Source organism: Rhinopithecus roxellana, chromosome 3 (assembly GCF_007565055.1).
Source record: "Rhinopithecus roxellana isolate Shanxi Qingling chromosome 3, ASM756505v1, whole genome shotgun sequence".
Lineage (NCBI taxonomy): Eukaryota > Metazoa > Chordata > Mammalia > Primates > Cercopithecidae > Rhinopithecus > Rhinopithecus roxellana.
Genome location: NC_044551.1, coordinates 41,435,317 through 41,449,576, shown reverse-complemented (window position 1 = coordinate 41,449,576; position 14,260 = coordinate 41,435,317). Strand labels below are relative to the sequence as shown.

The following is a 14,260-nucleotide window of genomic DNA, read 5'->3' as shown; positions in this document are numbered from 1 at the left end:
GGAAAGTAGCTAGCCCAGAGTCAAACTGTGGCCCATGGCCGAGCCCTCAAAGGCCATCTCGTCAGATTCCAAGGAGGATGTGATGGGACAGGGAAAGTGTCTCGCATATTTCAAGTATTGACCTTATTTTACAAACTGTATTTTACAGATGAAATAACGGAGACTTAGGGTAAGTAGACTGCTTAAGGTCATAGGGCCGCGTGCTGGTGCGACCGTGTAGCCTGCACTAGAACCCGGATTTTCTGTCCTCCAGAGCCTTTCGTTTTTAACCTTTATATTGTCCTGCCTTTTTTTGCATTGCTATACTGCGGCCTCCAGTCTGATAACAAACTTGGACCCAGGCTTAGAAGAGGGTAGTAAAACAAAACCCTAGGATGCTCTCTTCCTGCCCTCAGCCCAAGGTGGTTGTAATGACTGTTTCTTAACCCGTTTTGCCCAGAGTGCTTAGTACCCTATATGCCATTCATTACAGATGCTCTCCTGCAGTTACTGCCCTTCTCCACAAGGGTTTCAACCGCCCAGAAGTCAGTTAAGGGCAAAAAAGAGCAGTCCCCACGTAGCCTTGATTTGAACTCCTGCTTCCCTTATCATTTACTGGACTATTGTTTTCCCAGCCAAGTTGTAGACTGTGTTCTCTTCCTGGGTTGCACTATGGCAGTTAGAATGTAGGTTTTTGTTTTGTTTTTCTTTATTAGTTTAGTTTTTGTTTTTAATGGGAAGAGGAATCATTTATTAGAGATGACAGAGAACTAGGAAGAACCTTAAAAATAATGTGTGCTTAACCTGGGGTATATCCTTAAAATTATAGGTGAAATACAGTGTGTCTGCATTTTCTAGGATAGTTTTTTGTTTTTTGTTTTTTGTTTTGCTTTTGCAACATTGTCAAAAGAATTCTTGCCTCCAAAAGATTAGGAGCCACTGGGTTCATCCTCTTCTCACAGTAGAAAGAGTTGAAATTTAGGATGTGGAATAGACTTCTCTGGGATCATAAGGTTAGAGTTTAGGTCTCTTGACTCCACATGCGGTGCTCATTATGCCTTATTTGTGGAGTGAGGTCTAATTGAGAGGTGAGTGGGCTTTGTACTGCACATATCAGTCCCATATTTACCACCACAACTGCTTCTTCACATAATTCTAAATTTTCTCCTGACAGATTTTCAGGGGCAACTATGTTATTTCCCTCTTGTAAAATTCAAGTGGTTTCTGTGAGCCTTTCTCGCTCCAAGGATTGAGACTTGTGGTAAAACTCCAATTTAGAACTTGGCTGCAAAAAAAGCTAACTCTTCTTGAAGTAGTTATTGTTTTTTTTATGCCTGTTTTCCTAGACACAAAAGCTGTTAGTAGATTCTCTGTTTGTTAGCCCAGCACCAGAGAGCTGATATTGGTTGGTGAGATGAGTGTTTAGATCTGTGCTGTCTCTAGCTCCTAGCCTATGTTGCTATTTAAATTAATTACAATTGGCCAGGTGTGATGGTGTCTCATGCCTGTAATCCCAGCACTTTGGGAGGCCAAGGCAGGAGGATTGCTTGAGCCTAGGAGTTTGAGAGCAGCTTGGATAACATAGTGAGATCTCATCTCTACAAACATTTAAAAATTTGCCAGACGTGGTGGTGCACATGTGTAGTCCCAGCTACTTGGGAGGCCAAGGTGGGAAGATCTCTTGAGCCTGGGAGGTGGAGGCTACAGTGAGACAAGATCGCATCACTGCACTCCAGCCCAGTGGACAGAGTGAGACCTTGTCTTAAAAATAAATACATTTAAAATTAAAACTAATTCAATTCTTCAGTCACACTAGCCATATTTCTTTTTTTTTTTTTCTTTTGAGACCGAGTCTTGCTCTGTCACCCGGGCTGGAGTCCAGTGGCGCAATCTCTGCTCACTGCAAGCTCCGCCTTCCATTTCACACCATTCTCCTGCCTCAGCCTCCAGAGTAACTGGGACTACAGGCACTCGCCAGCACGCCCGGCTAATTTTTTTGCATTGTTAGTAGAGACAGGGTTTCACTGTGTTAGCCAGGATGGTCTTGATCTCCTGACCTCGTGATCCGCTTGCCTCGGCCTCCCAAAGTGCTGGATTACAGGCGTCAGCCACCGCGCCCTGCCTGCACTGGCCATATTTCAAGTGCTCGATAGCCATATTTCAAGTGCTCGATAGCCGTATGTGGCTGGTGGCTACTATATTTGACAGCACAGATGTAGAACATTTCCATCATCAGAGTTTATTGAACAGTGCTGGTTTGGAGAGTTGCCAGTAGAGATGGGTAGCAGTGTAGCATAACGAAAGAAGGCCCAGGGAGTTGGATTTTTTAATTGAAAATCTATCTCTCAAGTCCCTGTTTGGGCTTGGTGGCCTTGGCAAGGTTGTTAAGCATCTCAGACACAGATAATAGTCTTTAACAGAGGCCAGATATGGTGGCTCACGCTTGTAATTACAGCATTTTGGGAGGCTGAGGTAAGAGGATCGTGTGAGCCCAGGAGTTCAAGACCAGCCTTGACAACAGAGCGAGAGCTCATCTCTATTATTATTTTTTAAATTATGTAAAATTTTTTTTAAAAAGTAATGAACTCTTTCATTTTTTTTTGCTGCCAATTACCTGACTTTAGGAATGAACCCAGCTGGGCACGGTGTAATCCCACTCATGCCTGTAATGCCAACAGTTTGAGAGACCAAGGTGGGCAGATCGCCTGAGTCCAGGATTTTGAGACCAGCTTGGCCAATATGGCAAAACCCCATCTCTCCAAAAAATACAAAAAATTAGCCGGTCGTGGTGACATCACCTATAGTCCCAGCTACTCAGGAGGCTGAGATGGAAGGATTGCTTGAGCCCAGGAGGTTGAGGCTGTAGTGAGCCCAGAGTGTGCCACTGTACTCCAGCAACAGAGTGAGACCCTGTCTCAAAAAAAAACAAAAAACAAAAAACCCTTTTCATTTGTATAGCACTTGACTATTTTCTTTTTTTTTTTTTTAATTAAAAAAGATTTTTATTTTTAAAATAGAGATAGGGTCTCACTATATTGACCGGGCTGGCCTCAAAACTCCTGACCTCAAGCAATCCTCCCATCTCAGTCTCCCAAAGTGCTGGGATTATAGATGTGAGCCACTGTGCCCAGTCAGTTATTTTTAAATAGAGTTGTGTCTGTTGTATCCTTTGAGTCTTACCACTATAAATCTGTGAGAAGGTAGGTGAGACATCTCTTTTTTAATACATGAGAGGGAGAAAGCTGAACAAAAAGCAGCTAAAAGACCTGCCCAAAATAGCACAAGCTGGCAGAGTGTAAAGAAATCTCTTATATACAGACCCTTACTACGTATTTGAATGAATCAATGAAGGCATTTGCTTAAGTTGATGAAACATAGGAGGAATGGGCCAGAACTTCTGATTTCTGGTCAAGCATTCTTTTTACCTGTTTCCGTATGGAATTGTTATAATTTGGGGCTAATAAATCTTTGCATAAAAGGGGTTGGTGGGTACTGTATCCCGTGAATATAAGTGAAAAGTCTTTCTAAGTCAGTGGTCGCAAATTTGCCCGGTCTAAGGAATTACCTGAGGCATTTGTTAAGCATGTGGATTTCCATACCCTCAGGAGATTCTGATTCAGAAGGGCTAAAGTGGAGCTCTGGAATCTGTATGTTAAACAACCAACCCAGGTGCCTCTTAGGATATACTGGGTTTGGGAAATGTCTAAGCCTTAAGGCACTGGCAGAGGTGAGGGGTTATTTGATCAGGAAACTGCTGCCCCTCTTAGGGTAAATTCTGGAAACTTTATTTTGACTTTCCTTTCCTTTAGCCATGGATGCATCATATGATGGTACTGAGGTAACTGTCGTGATGGAGGAAATTGAGGAAGCCTATTGTTACACCTCTCCTGGGCCACCCAAGAAGAAGAAAAAGTATAAAATACATGGAGAGAAGGCCAAGAAACCCAGGTTAGCCAACACAATTTGGTTGCTGCTAGCATTTATAAACAGAAGTTGCTTGGAGAGCTGCATTGAGGAAAACTTTTAAGACTCTTTGAAAAAGAATGTTATTATTGAAGTCGTGGGTCGAGGGATGGGGAGTGGGAAGTGAAGAGATTTCTGCCAGCATTGCTATTACTGGCTAGACTTTGCTTTTGTTTTCAAGTTGTCACAAGAAATTGTACCATACGGATGGTAGAAGCTAGGTACAAAAGAGCTACATTATTTATTATTATGCCATTGTTGTTATTTAAACATTTAAAACAAAGCATTAATAAAATTACAAAATCAGAAATAAGGCCGGGTGTGATGGTTCATGCCTGTAATCCCAGCATTTTGGAAGGCCGAGACGGGTGGGTCACCTGAGGTCAGGAGTTCAAGACCAGCCTGACCAACACGGAGAAACCCCATCTCTACTAAATATATAAAATTAGCCAGGCGTAGTGGCGCACGCCTGTAATCCCACCTGCTTGGGAAGCTGAGGCAGGAGAATCAGTTGAACCTGGGAGGTGGAGGTTGCGGTGAGCCAAGATTGTGCCATTGCACTACAGCCTGGGCATCAAGAACAAAACTCCATCTCAAAAAAGAAGAAAAAAACCACACAAAAAGAAATAATACCAATTACATCTGTACACAATATCCAAATTGTAGCTCTAATTTCACTCTTGACTGTGAATACCTCAAACTTGCTGAAACTACCAGCATTGGTCATTTTGATTGGTCTGCTTGCTTCCCTCTCTCATCCATGGGGAGATGCTATTGACCAGATTGGTGACCAAAGGCTGCGTAGAGGAGTACAGAGTGTGAGTGATAACCAGCCCCTTGAGGAAGCTTTCCCTGAGAGTGGAATGACAGGACAGGACGCCTGTATCTTTCTTTGCTTCTGTTGGGTTTAAAATCATTCCTGCACAAAAGGTGATCTTTAAGAAAGCCAGTCAAATGAGCCTTTGCCTCCAGATTTCTGAAGAGAAAACAGCCACTTGCTATCTTTACCATTCATTTTCCCCTACTCCCTTGGAGCCCCTTATCTTCCTGGATAGTTACTCCTGACTGTAATATACTGGCTCCAATGTAGTAACTTTAATATGGTAGCTTATATAGGCATTTCTCCTATACCATGAGTTTTTATATTACAAACTGAATGTAATATAATTTGTGTTGTACTGACAGCTATCAGTTATAATCAGGAATAAGATTATAACTTATTATAACACCATCTGAGGATGTTATTTAAATGTTGCTTTGCTTCACTTTCAGTCCCTATTTAGATAAATGCTTAGAAATGAGAAGCTGGGTTTTATCAACCTCTTGACTACCCATACCTTAGCATAGTAGTACTTACTGGTTGAATGATGGAAAGCCTGAAGAAGTCATTGCTTCCTCAGGTCTGCTTACCTCCTGTACTATTACGACATCTACCTGAAAGTGCAGCAGGAGCTCCCCCACCTCCCCCAGTCTGAGATCAATAAGAAGATTAGTGAGAGTTGGAGGCTTCTCAGCGTGGCGGAGAGGAGTTACTACTTGGAGAAAGCCAAACTAGAGAAGGAAGGTTTGGATCCTGTAAGTAATTTTTTTTTTCAGCTATTTTTTCCACTGGTTCAGTGATGAAGGCCTTAGGGAAACGAAGCCCCTTGTTCTGTTTCCTTTTCTTTTTTTGGGGAAACTTTTATCATTTTGTCCTTCTTGACTCTGAGCTTACTTGTTTCCATTTTGATGATGCCCTGCACTCTCTTGTCCTCTTCGGTTGCAGCAATACGTGGAGCTGACATTTTTTGTGTTTTCTACAGTGAGCCTTAGGTTCCTTTTCTAAATTGTAGTGTAACTTGGAGCCCTTTGTAGTTACTATAATATAGTAGCTTTAATGTAGTAACCTTAATATAGTAGTTTGTATAGGCTTTTCTCCTACCCCTTGAGTTTTCATATTACAGATTGAATGTAGTATATTGTACTAATTGCTATCAGTTATAATCAGGAATAAGGCTTGCATGTTTAGAGGTAGATAGAGCTGCTTGTGTAATACAGTACCACATTATTTTGTTAGCACTGGTGGTTGGAAATTATGCTAAAAGCAAAAATGCCAGTAAAGCCAAAGATGGTGGAGAATACCGAGGCTTTGGGTGCTTGGGTTAAAGGACTAACAAGGAAGCATTTAGATTTATGTCTGTCAGCATTTTCTTATTTCTAGTTCACAATAACAAAACACACTGACAGCTATTTAAACTGCTGGGTTTTTGTTTTTTTGAGAGTATCCCTGTCATGGCATACACTGCTGTTTTTTTAAACCAAAATTCCTGCAGGAAGAATAACCTTGCTGTTGCAGACTGTAATATTTTAACCTTAACTCCTTATTTCAATAGAAACAATTGTCTGTAACTTCTGTTTTGGTGGTGTAGAGCAACAGCAACAACTATGTAATAGCAGAACAGGTTTTATTTTCTCTTGTTGGAGCCCATCTGCTACTGCCGTTTAAATTATTTTGTGCTTATTGGCCTGGCATTCTTCTTTCTGGGAGAGCTTTGTCTTACCTACAGGCTTGGAGATGCTACTCTGTGCTCCCTCCTCTAGGTGATTTGTTTATTAACAGTGAATCTGTGAAATAATCCCTATAGTGGATGATGAAGTCTAAGAAAAGTTTATCTACTCCCTTCGGTTTCCTTACTATAATAAAATCAGCAATCTAGGCAGGGTGTGGTAGCTCATACCTGTAAACCCAGCACTTTAATAGGCTGAGGTAGGAGGATCACTTGAGCCCAGGAGTTTAAGACTAGCCTGGGCAAGATGGCGAAACTTTATCTCTACAAAAAAAAGTGGCGGGGGAAAGATTAGCCAGGCGTGGTGGCACACACCTGTAGTCCCAGCCACTCAGGAAGCTGATGTGGGAGGATCACTTGAGCCCGGGAAGTCGAGGTTGCAGTGAGCGGTGATTGTGCCATTGCACTCTAGCCTAGGCAACAGAGTGAGACTCTGTTTCATACACAAACACACACACACACACAAAATCAACACAATCTGTCTTTATCATGCACAATCTTTTTGTGCATGATAAAGAAAATCCTATGTAATCCTGGAGTGATTTGGTTTTTAAAACTATACACTAATGTAGATCATTATCAAGACTTTAAAAAAATTTAAATCGTCTGCAATGATTCTTCCTTATTTACATGCTTATTTATATCTACCACTATCTCTGCCGCTGCCACCAAGAACATGAATAGGTTAGTTCTGATAATAGCCGAGTGACCATTGTAACTTTTGAGTCTTGGTTTCCTCATCTGTAAAATGGCAATAGTCTCTTCTCGTAATGTTTAAAATAGGTAATGTAAATCACCTAGCTGAATTCTTGACAATACTGACAAAATAAATATTACCCTTTAGTAGATTAAACATTCAGTGACCATATAATAAGGAAAAGTGGCATTTATTGAGTACCTGAAATATACCAAGACTGAGTGAAGCTTTATGTGCTGTGTTTGACCTCTCCCAGACTGCCTGGTGTGATGGGAAGACACTCAGTGTCTTCATACCTTAGGAGCCTGTCAGAGCCCTGTGGCAGGCCGTCCTCCTCAGCAGCCCTTCAGGTCTCTTGCCAATTGCAGGTTCCAGTGTTATGCCTTCTAGTCTATAAAATGATTATCATTCAGGCCTTCCAGGTTTCTTTGTGCTTGGATTTGTTAAGTCCAGACCATCCTATGTGTATTTGCCACCATTTAGTCTTGTTCTCCTAACATGGCTGCTTCAAAGGTTGGCTTGAGAATGCCATTTCCCCATTACCTCTCCAATAAAGGCTCCATAAAAGATTCAGTCCATCTGCTTTTATGTTTCGTCTGAGTGCTGCTTTTAACTTTTCATTTCTGAGTGCTTCCTTTATGCCTTAAGTAGTCTCATCGACTTCTTGCTTTTGATTTATTGAAGAATCCTTTTGTAGTTGACTTTAGTGTTCCTTTTAAAAGATACTTCTGAAATTATTTTTTTGTTCTGTTTAATTTCAGGTCTCACTTATCTGTTCACTTTGAACTTTTCTGTTTTCCTTATTGGGTGCCTGTAAATTGAAAAAATAAAACATAAATGACTTTTTCTTGGTGCCAATTAGCCATTCAGGGCTGTGTTTTTCAGTACCTGGGCTTGATACTTAGAAGACCTGGCCTGGAGTCCCAGCTTTACTGCTTACTAATTGTGTGTTTAGAGAAAGTTTACCTCCCTAAGTTTTATCCTAAATTTTGCCATTTGTTAAATGGGAATAATAATCTTATCTAACATAATAGTGTTGTTTTTAAGATAACATCAGATAATGTGTTTGAAAACATTTTCTAAACCTGAAGATATTGGGTCATTGTTAGTTTTCACATTTTTTTCCTTAGTGTATTCGGGACTTTATCACATAACCCTGTCCATATATACTTTCTCCCATGAAGGCTTCTCATGAAGCCCCTTAGCTTTGTGATCTGTTCATCTTCTTCTTTGTAAGTCTGGGGAAAACCAGTGAGGTCAGAATGCTTACTTGCTGCCTTGAGTTTCATCTTAGCCCGTTAACTTGTATTTTATGCTTTTTGGGTTTTTATTGAGCGTTATACATTCTAAGTTTTGAATCTTATGCTACTTTGGAATCCTAAAGTGTCAGAGCTCAAAAGGAACTCATAAATTGCCAGATTCAGCTCCCTTGTTTTACAGATGGGGCAGCTGAGGCCTCAGGAGGGGAAAGGATTTGCTCAAGGCTATTCTAGACCTCAGGTTCCAGCTCACAGTTTCATATGGCAAGACCAGTGCCGTTTCCAGAATTCAGTCTATGCTGTTTCCCGTGTGATTGAGTGAATAAGCTACATTGGCTAAAGTGTGATTCAAATGAAGATGACACTGCTGTTGACAGAGGCTGACCTTATCTGAATTAGGTCAAGAGAGTAGAGTTTTTCCAGTCCCTTTTGCAGGGGGGCGGGGAAAAGGTCTTACATACACACACACATATATATATGTGTGTGTATGTATGTATGTATGTATCTCCACGTGGTCTTAGTCCATTTATCTTTGCTTGTCTCACCCTTCCTGGCTTCCTCATCCTCAGAACTCTAAGCTCTCTGCACTGACCGCTGTGGTTCCGGACATCCCAGGTTTCCGCAAGATCCTCCCACGCTCAGATTATATCATCATCCCCAAGAGCAGCCTGCAGGAGGACCGGAGCTGCCCTCAGCTAGAGCTATGTGTGGCTCAGAACCAGATGTCCCCGAAAGGACCTCCTCTTGTGTCCAACACTGCCCCGGAGACAGTGCCCAGCCATGCAGGCATGGCAGAGCAGTGCCTGGCTGTGGAGGCCCTGGCTGAGGAGGTGGGAGCCCTTACCCAGTCAGGTGCTGTACAGGAGATTGCCACCTCAGAGATCCTCAACCAGGATGTGCTTCTAGAGGATGCTTCCCTGGAAGTAGGAGAGAGCCACCAACCTTACCAGACAAGCCTGGTAATTGAAGAGACCTTGGTGAATGGCTCAGCAGACCTCCCCACTGGAAGCCTAGCTGTGCCCCACCCCCAGGTTGGAGAGAGTGTATCAGTGGTAACAGTCATGAGGGTAAGTGGCTTTGGTACTGGTGTCTTTGGCTTTGTCTAGAGTTACTTAAAGGGCAGCTAGCACCATGCAGTGTGATTCCAGAGCAGTGGTAATCAAGAATGCTGATGTGGCGCTTCTACTGATACTGCAGCTTGAATGTTTCTTGCCCCTGCGCTCACTCCAGAGTTCTTTGGAATTTCTCAGGCACTCTTACCAACTCTACCCAGCTTAGCGAGAATTTTCTTCACGTGAGATGGTTCATAAGCTACATTAGCAAGAAAGCTGCAAATTGTATTTGAGTTATCCATGAGTCAAAGCTAGGATCTGTTAGGCAATTTAGTATCAGTCAGGGTTTTGTTTTCTGAAGACTGCTTCCTTTTCTTGAAATGGGATGTCACTCTGTTGCCCAAGCTGGTCTTGCATTCCTGGGCTTAAGCAGTCCTCCTGCCTCAGCCTCCCAAGTAGCCAGGATTATAGGCTTGTGCCACCACACTGGCTCCCTGAAGACTATTTCAGCAAACAGTGGCACCTTGAACAGTGTACAAGAATTTTCACACAAGACCTGTACCAAGGTCTTCCTGGGTTCAGATGGGGTAGGAAGAAAAAGGTTATCTTCAAGGCCAGGTTGATGGGACTCATATCTGAGAAAGAGGAACCAAGTTTCCACAGTGGTGTAAGTGTCATTCTCAGCTGAAGGGAAAGCAGCACTTTTAGCGATCCCGACAACCTCATCTCCTAGAAGTGGAAGTGGAGAGAAACTGCTACCATGCGGTAGTATAATATATAACCTGCCCTCTATAACCTTGGAGAGGATAGCATTCTCAGCGATGGGAATCTTTCTGTTCAGGCTAAGAGGACCAGCTTGCTGTAGCCCTATGGCCTGGGCAGAAGAGAACAAGTACCCCTGCAATCTGTCCCAGGCCTAAATCCTTATTTGTTGCCTCAGTGCTGTTTATGATAATGAAGCGTGCAACTAGCCTGTTTTTGTTGTTGTTTTTTGAGACGGAGTTTTGCTCTTGTCGCCCAGGCTGGAATACAGTGGCGAGATCTCAGCTCACTGCAACCTCCGCCTCCCGGGTTCAAGCGATTCTCCTGCCTTGGCCTCCAAGTAGCTGGGATTACAAGCGTGCGCCACCACGCCTGGCTAATTTTTGTATTTTTTTTTTTTTAGTAGAGACAGGGCTTCACCACGTTGGCCAGGCTGGTCTTGAACTCCTGACCTCGGGTGATCCACCCACCTCAGCCTCCCAAAATGCTGGGATTAGCAGGTGTGAGCCACTGCACCTGGCTACCACTAGCCTGTTTAAAGCAGGTAAATAGGGTGCTAAGAACACTTGAAAGGGTTAGAGTTGGATTCTCTCACTAACTGCTTATGTGATCTTCAAAGTCCTAAATCTCTTAGAACCTCAGTTTTCTCATCTGTAAAATAAAGATAGCACATTTCCTGGGGTAATAGTTTTCTCTTTGTTCTTAATTAAACTTTTTGAGATCATCATAAATTCATTCCTTTTGATAAGCACACTGGGATGAGTACCCTGTCTGTTATTAAACTTAATCCAGGCTTCCAGTGTCGAGTGGCCTGGGTGTTTACTCTGTTTCAGTGAAACTGTCCTCTTCGTTGCCCGTAGGATTCCAGTGAGAGTAGCTCCTCTGCACCAGCCACACAGTTCATCATGTTGCCTCTGCCTGCCTACTCAGTTGTGGAGAACCCCACCTCCATCAAACTGGTCAGTACTGTGTGTGGGGGATTGATGGCAATTAGGGTGTCATAAGCATTTTTTTCTACGTAGATTTGGTTTTTTTTTTTCTTTCTGAGCTACCAGTTGTAGGACCAAGTGGATTTCTAAAAGTATTAGAACCTCAGGATGTGAGAACTGGCAAAGGTTTCAGAGATTATGTGGTCCATGTGCTCTTAATGGGGGTCAGGGGTTGTAGATAGATCTCCATGGGATCCATGAACTCACCTCAAGTTTTATACAAACCTTTTTCCTGGAATAGATTCCATGACTTTTGTAAAATTTTCATAAGTGTACATGATTTAGGAAAATGAGCAGCTGCTGATCTAATTCAATACTGTGATCATACAGATTAGGAAAAGGACCCAGAGGAGAGAAAGGACTTGTTCAAGGTTACAACATAAGTCAGACTGGATTCTAGTTTCTTGATTCCCAGTTGATATTTTTTTCAGCATCGGGGCTGAGATTTATCCCTAACTCTTTCTCTTTTTCTGACACTATTATAAATGGCATTTTAAGAAAATTTTCAATATCTGATTGCCTACAGCTAATACCTCGTACTACAGTTGATTGCTTTGTATATTGGGCTTGTATTCTGCAACTTTGCTTGACTCACTTATTAGTTCTGGTAACTTTTGTAGGTGCTGTGGAATTTTCTACATAGTTAATCATGCTGTCTACATGTAATGACAGTTTTATATCTCCTTTCTGATTTGAATTCCTTCTTTCTTTTTCTTGCCTTATAATATTGTCTAGGACTTATGGTACAATGCTGAATAGAAGTGGTAAGAGCAGACATCTTTGCCTTGTCCTCGTGTAAGGAGGAAAGGATTCAGTCCTTCTTCATTAAGTATATTAACTATAGGTTTTTCCTACATGCCCTTTATCATGTTTAAGAGTTCCCTCTATTCCTAATTTTCTGAGAGTTTTTATCAGGAATGGATGTTGGATTTTGTCAAATGCTTTTTCTATGTCTATTGAGAGTATTATAAGAATTTTCCAGAAGTTGGTTAAGGTGGTGAACTTCACTATTATTCAAATTTTAAACCACCCTTGTATTCCTGGGACAAACCCCATTTGACAATGATGTATTATCCCTCTCACAGATTGTTGGATTTGATTTGCTAAAAATTTTGCTCAGAATTTGGCTCAGAATTTCCTTATACAGTCTGTCCGCTTTTTGTATCAGGGTAATGCTTGCCTCTTAAAATGACTTGGGAAATATTTTCTCCACCTCAGTTCTTTTCCTTAAATGGTAGTATTACCAGTGAAGTCATCTGGGCCTGGAATTTTCTTTGTCAGAAGGTTTTTAACTGCAAACCCAATTTTAAAAATATATAAAGTTGTTCATGACATTCCCTTATTACCCTGTAATAAACACTGTACTGATCTACAAAGATAATTTGGACTGTTGTTTCCCTATTGCTGACAGATGAAAAAGTTTAGACCTTAAAATAATACCTGATTCTGTTGGCCACTTCTGGTTAAGGCCACTCTCTCCAGCTTTCCAATGACAAGTAATGCTTTACATTACAGCCAACTAATATTCTAAGATTCTTAGAAATGGACAAACCACTTGTTGTTTATTTTGGTTGTTTCTGGACGGTTACTACCTGTGTGGAAAAATTCAGGATGCTAAACAACAGTGTAACTTTATGGCCTGGTACTACACTGGAGCATGTCACAAGTTTGCAAGGGCGGTGACTCCTCCCTCTACTAACGGATACTACCAGAGACTTCACACAGCACAGACCTCGATTACTAACACCTAAATATTAACACCCCATGGGATTTGCAGTCCCTATGTTCATGCCTAGTACTTTGGTAAGCTCCACGCCAGGCACATACTGTTTTATGCAATCTTTAAAGACATCTGCAATAGACAATATGCAGTTTGTTTATAAACTATGAGGTTTATGAACAGAGAGAACTCTTTACATTTGCTATTATGTCTTAACAGGCACAATCTGAAATACAATTTTGTACTAGCAGTGTATAAAAATACTTTCTAAACAATACTTTTGATAGGTACAGTAGCACTTTAAAGAAAACCACTGTGTAGTTATTCCTTTTGAGGACCTACTAAAACAATTCAACTTACTGTCCCCAGCTACATCTAAAGCACGAACGTGGAAAGCAAGTTCTTTTACCCAGGTACACACCACACACACCCACGTACTGAAACAATCTCCATCTATGATGCATGCTGATGAGGCGTCAGTCTCAAACAGGGCATGAGATGACGGTGTTTGGAGCCTGTTTCCATTTCCAGGTTTGGTATGAATGAACAAAAGGCAAAGGCAAGATGGAGTCTGTGTATGGGCCCTCTCTAGGAGTTTAATCTGGCATACCAATATTTAACTTGGGAGGTGGGGGAACGTATTTCCCGGGGCTCTGGATTAAAACTACCTGATCTTCCTCCCAAACACTGGAGCAATTTTTGGAGCTTCTGGAATCGATGTTTCTTCAGCACCTTCACTATCTTCCTGATGGAGATTGTATGAAATGTTTCCATATTCTCTTAAAAGTGGGAAAATTTCAAGCAGAAATTGACAGAAGTCTCTGCGAATACCAAACCACTAATGATTGCCCCCTTTTCGCCTAAGTGTTGTGACCATTAAAGTTAGTAACAAAAGCCAAAGGGGGACAAATATGGAGATATAGGAGAATGTATTGCGGCCATCCAATCTGTGAACCAGCAGGACCTCAAAGGTGAGCAGGGCACGACGGCAGTCATTATCCAGCTGATGTCCATGGTCACGTGTATTCTTCACTGCCCCAGTAGTTCTCATTTATTCTTTTTCTAGTTTTTTAAGGTAGAAGCTGATGTCATTGATTCAAAACCTTTCTTTTCTTTTCTCTCTCTTTTTTTTTTTTTGGTAGATAAGGTTTCACTCTGTTGCCCACACTAGAGTACAGTGGCACAATCATGGCTCACTGCATCCTTGACTTCCCTGCCTGCCCCAGCCTCTCAAGTAGCTGGGACCACAGGTGTACACCAATATACCCAGCTAATTGTTTTAAATTATTTGCA

General features: G+C 41.8%; 1 protein-coding gene across 3 annotated transcripts in view; it reads left to right on the top strand.

Annotated features, from left to right (window-relative positions):
* HMGXB3 (HMG-box containing 3) overlaps positions 1-14,260 on the top strand; it is a 52,407-nt gene that overhangs the window by 779 nt on the left and 37,368 nt on the right. For 2 of the 3 annotated variants that reach the window (XM_010373623.2, XM_030927847.1), the window contains exons 2-5: positions 3,789-3,927; positions 5,343-5,517; positions 9,014-9,511; positions 11,119-11,217. In XM_010373623.2, coding sequence (XP_010371925.1) covers positions 3,791-3,927; positions 5,343-5,517; positions 9,014-9,511; positions 11,119-11,217 — 909 coding nt within the window. In that variant the 5' untranslated portion in view covers positions 3,789-3,790. The remainder of the gene's footprint in view (positions 1-3,788; positions 3,928-5,342; positions 5,518-9,013; positions 9,512-11,118; positions 11,218-14,260) is intronic. The other variant, XM_030927846.1, reaches the window with a different exon arrangement.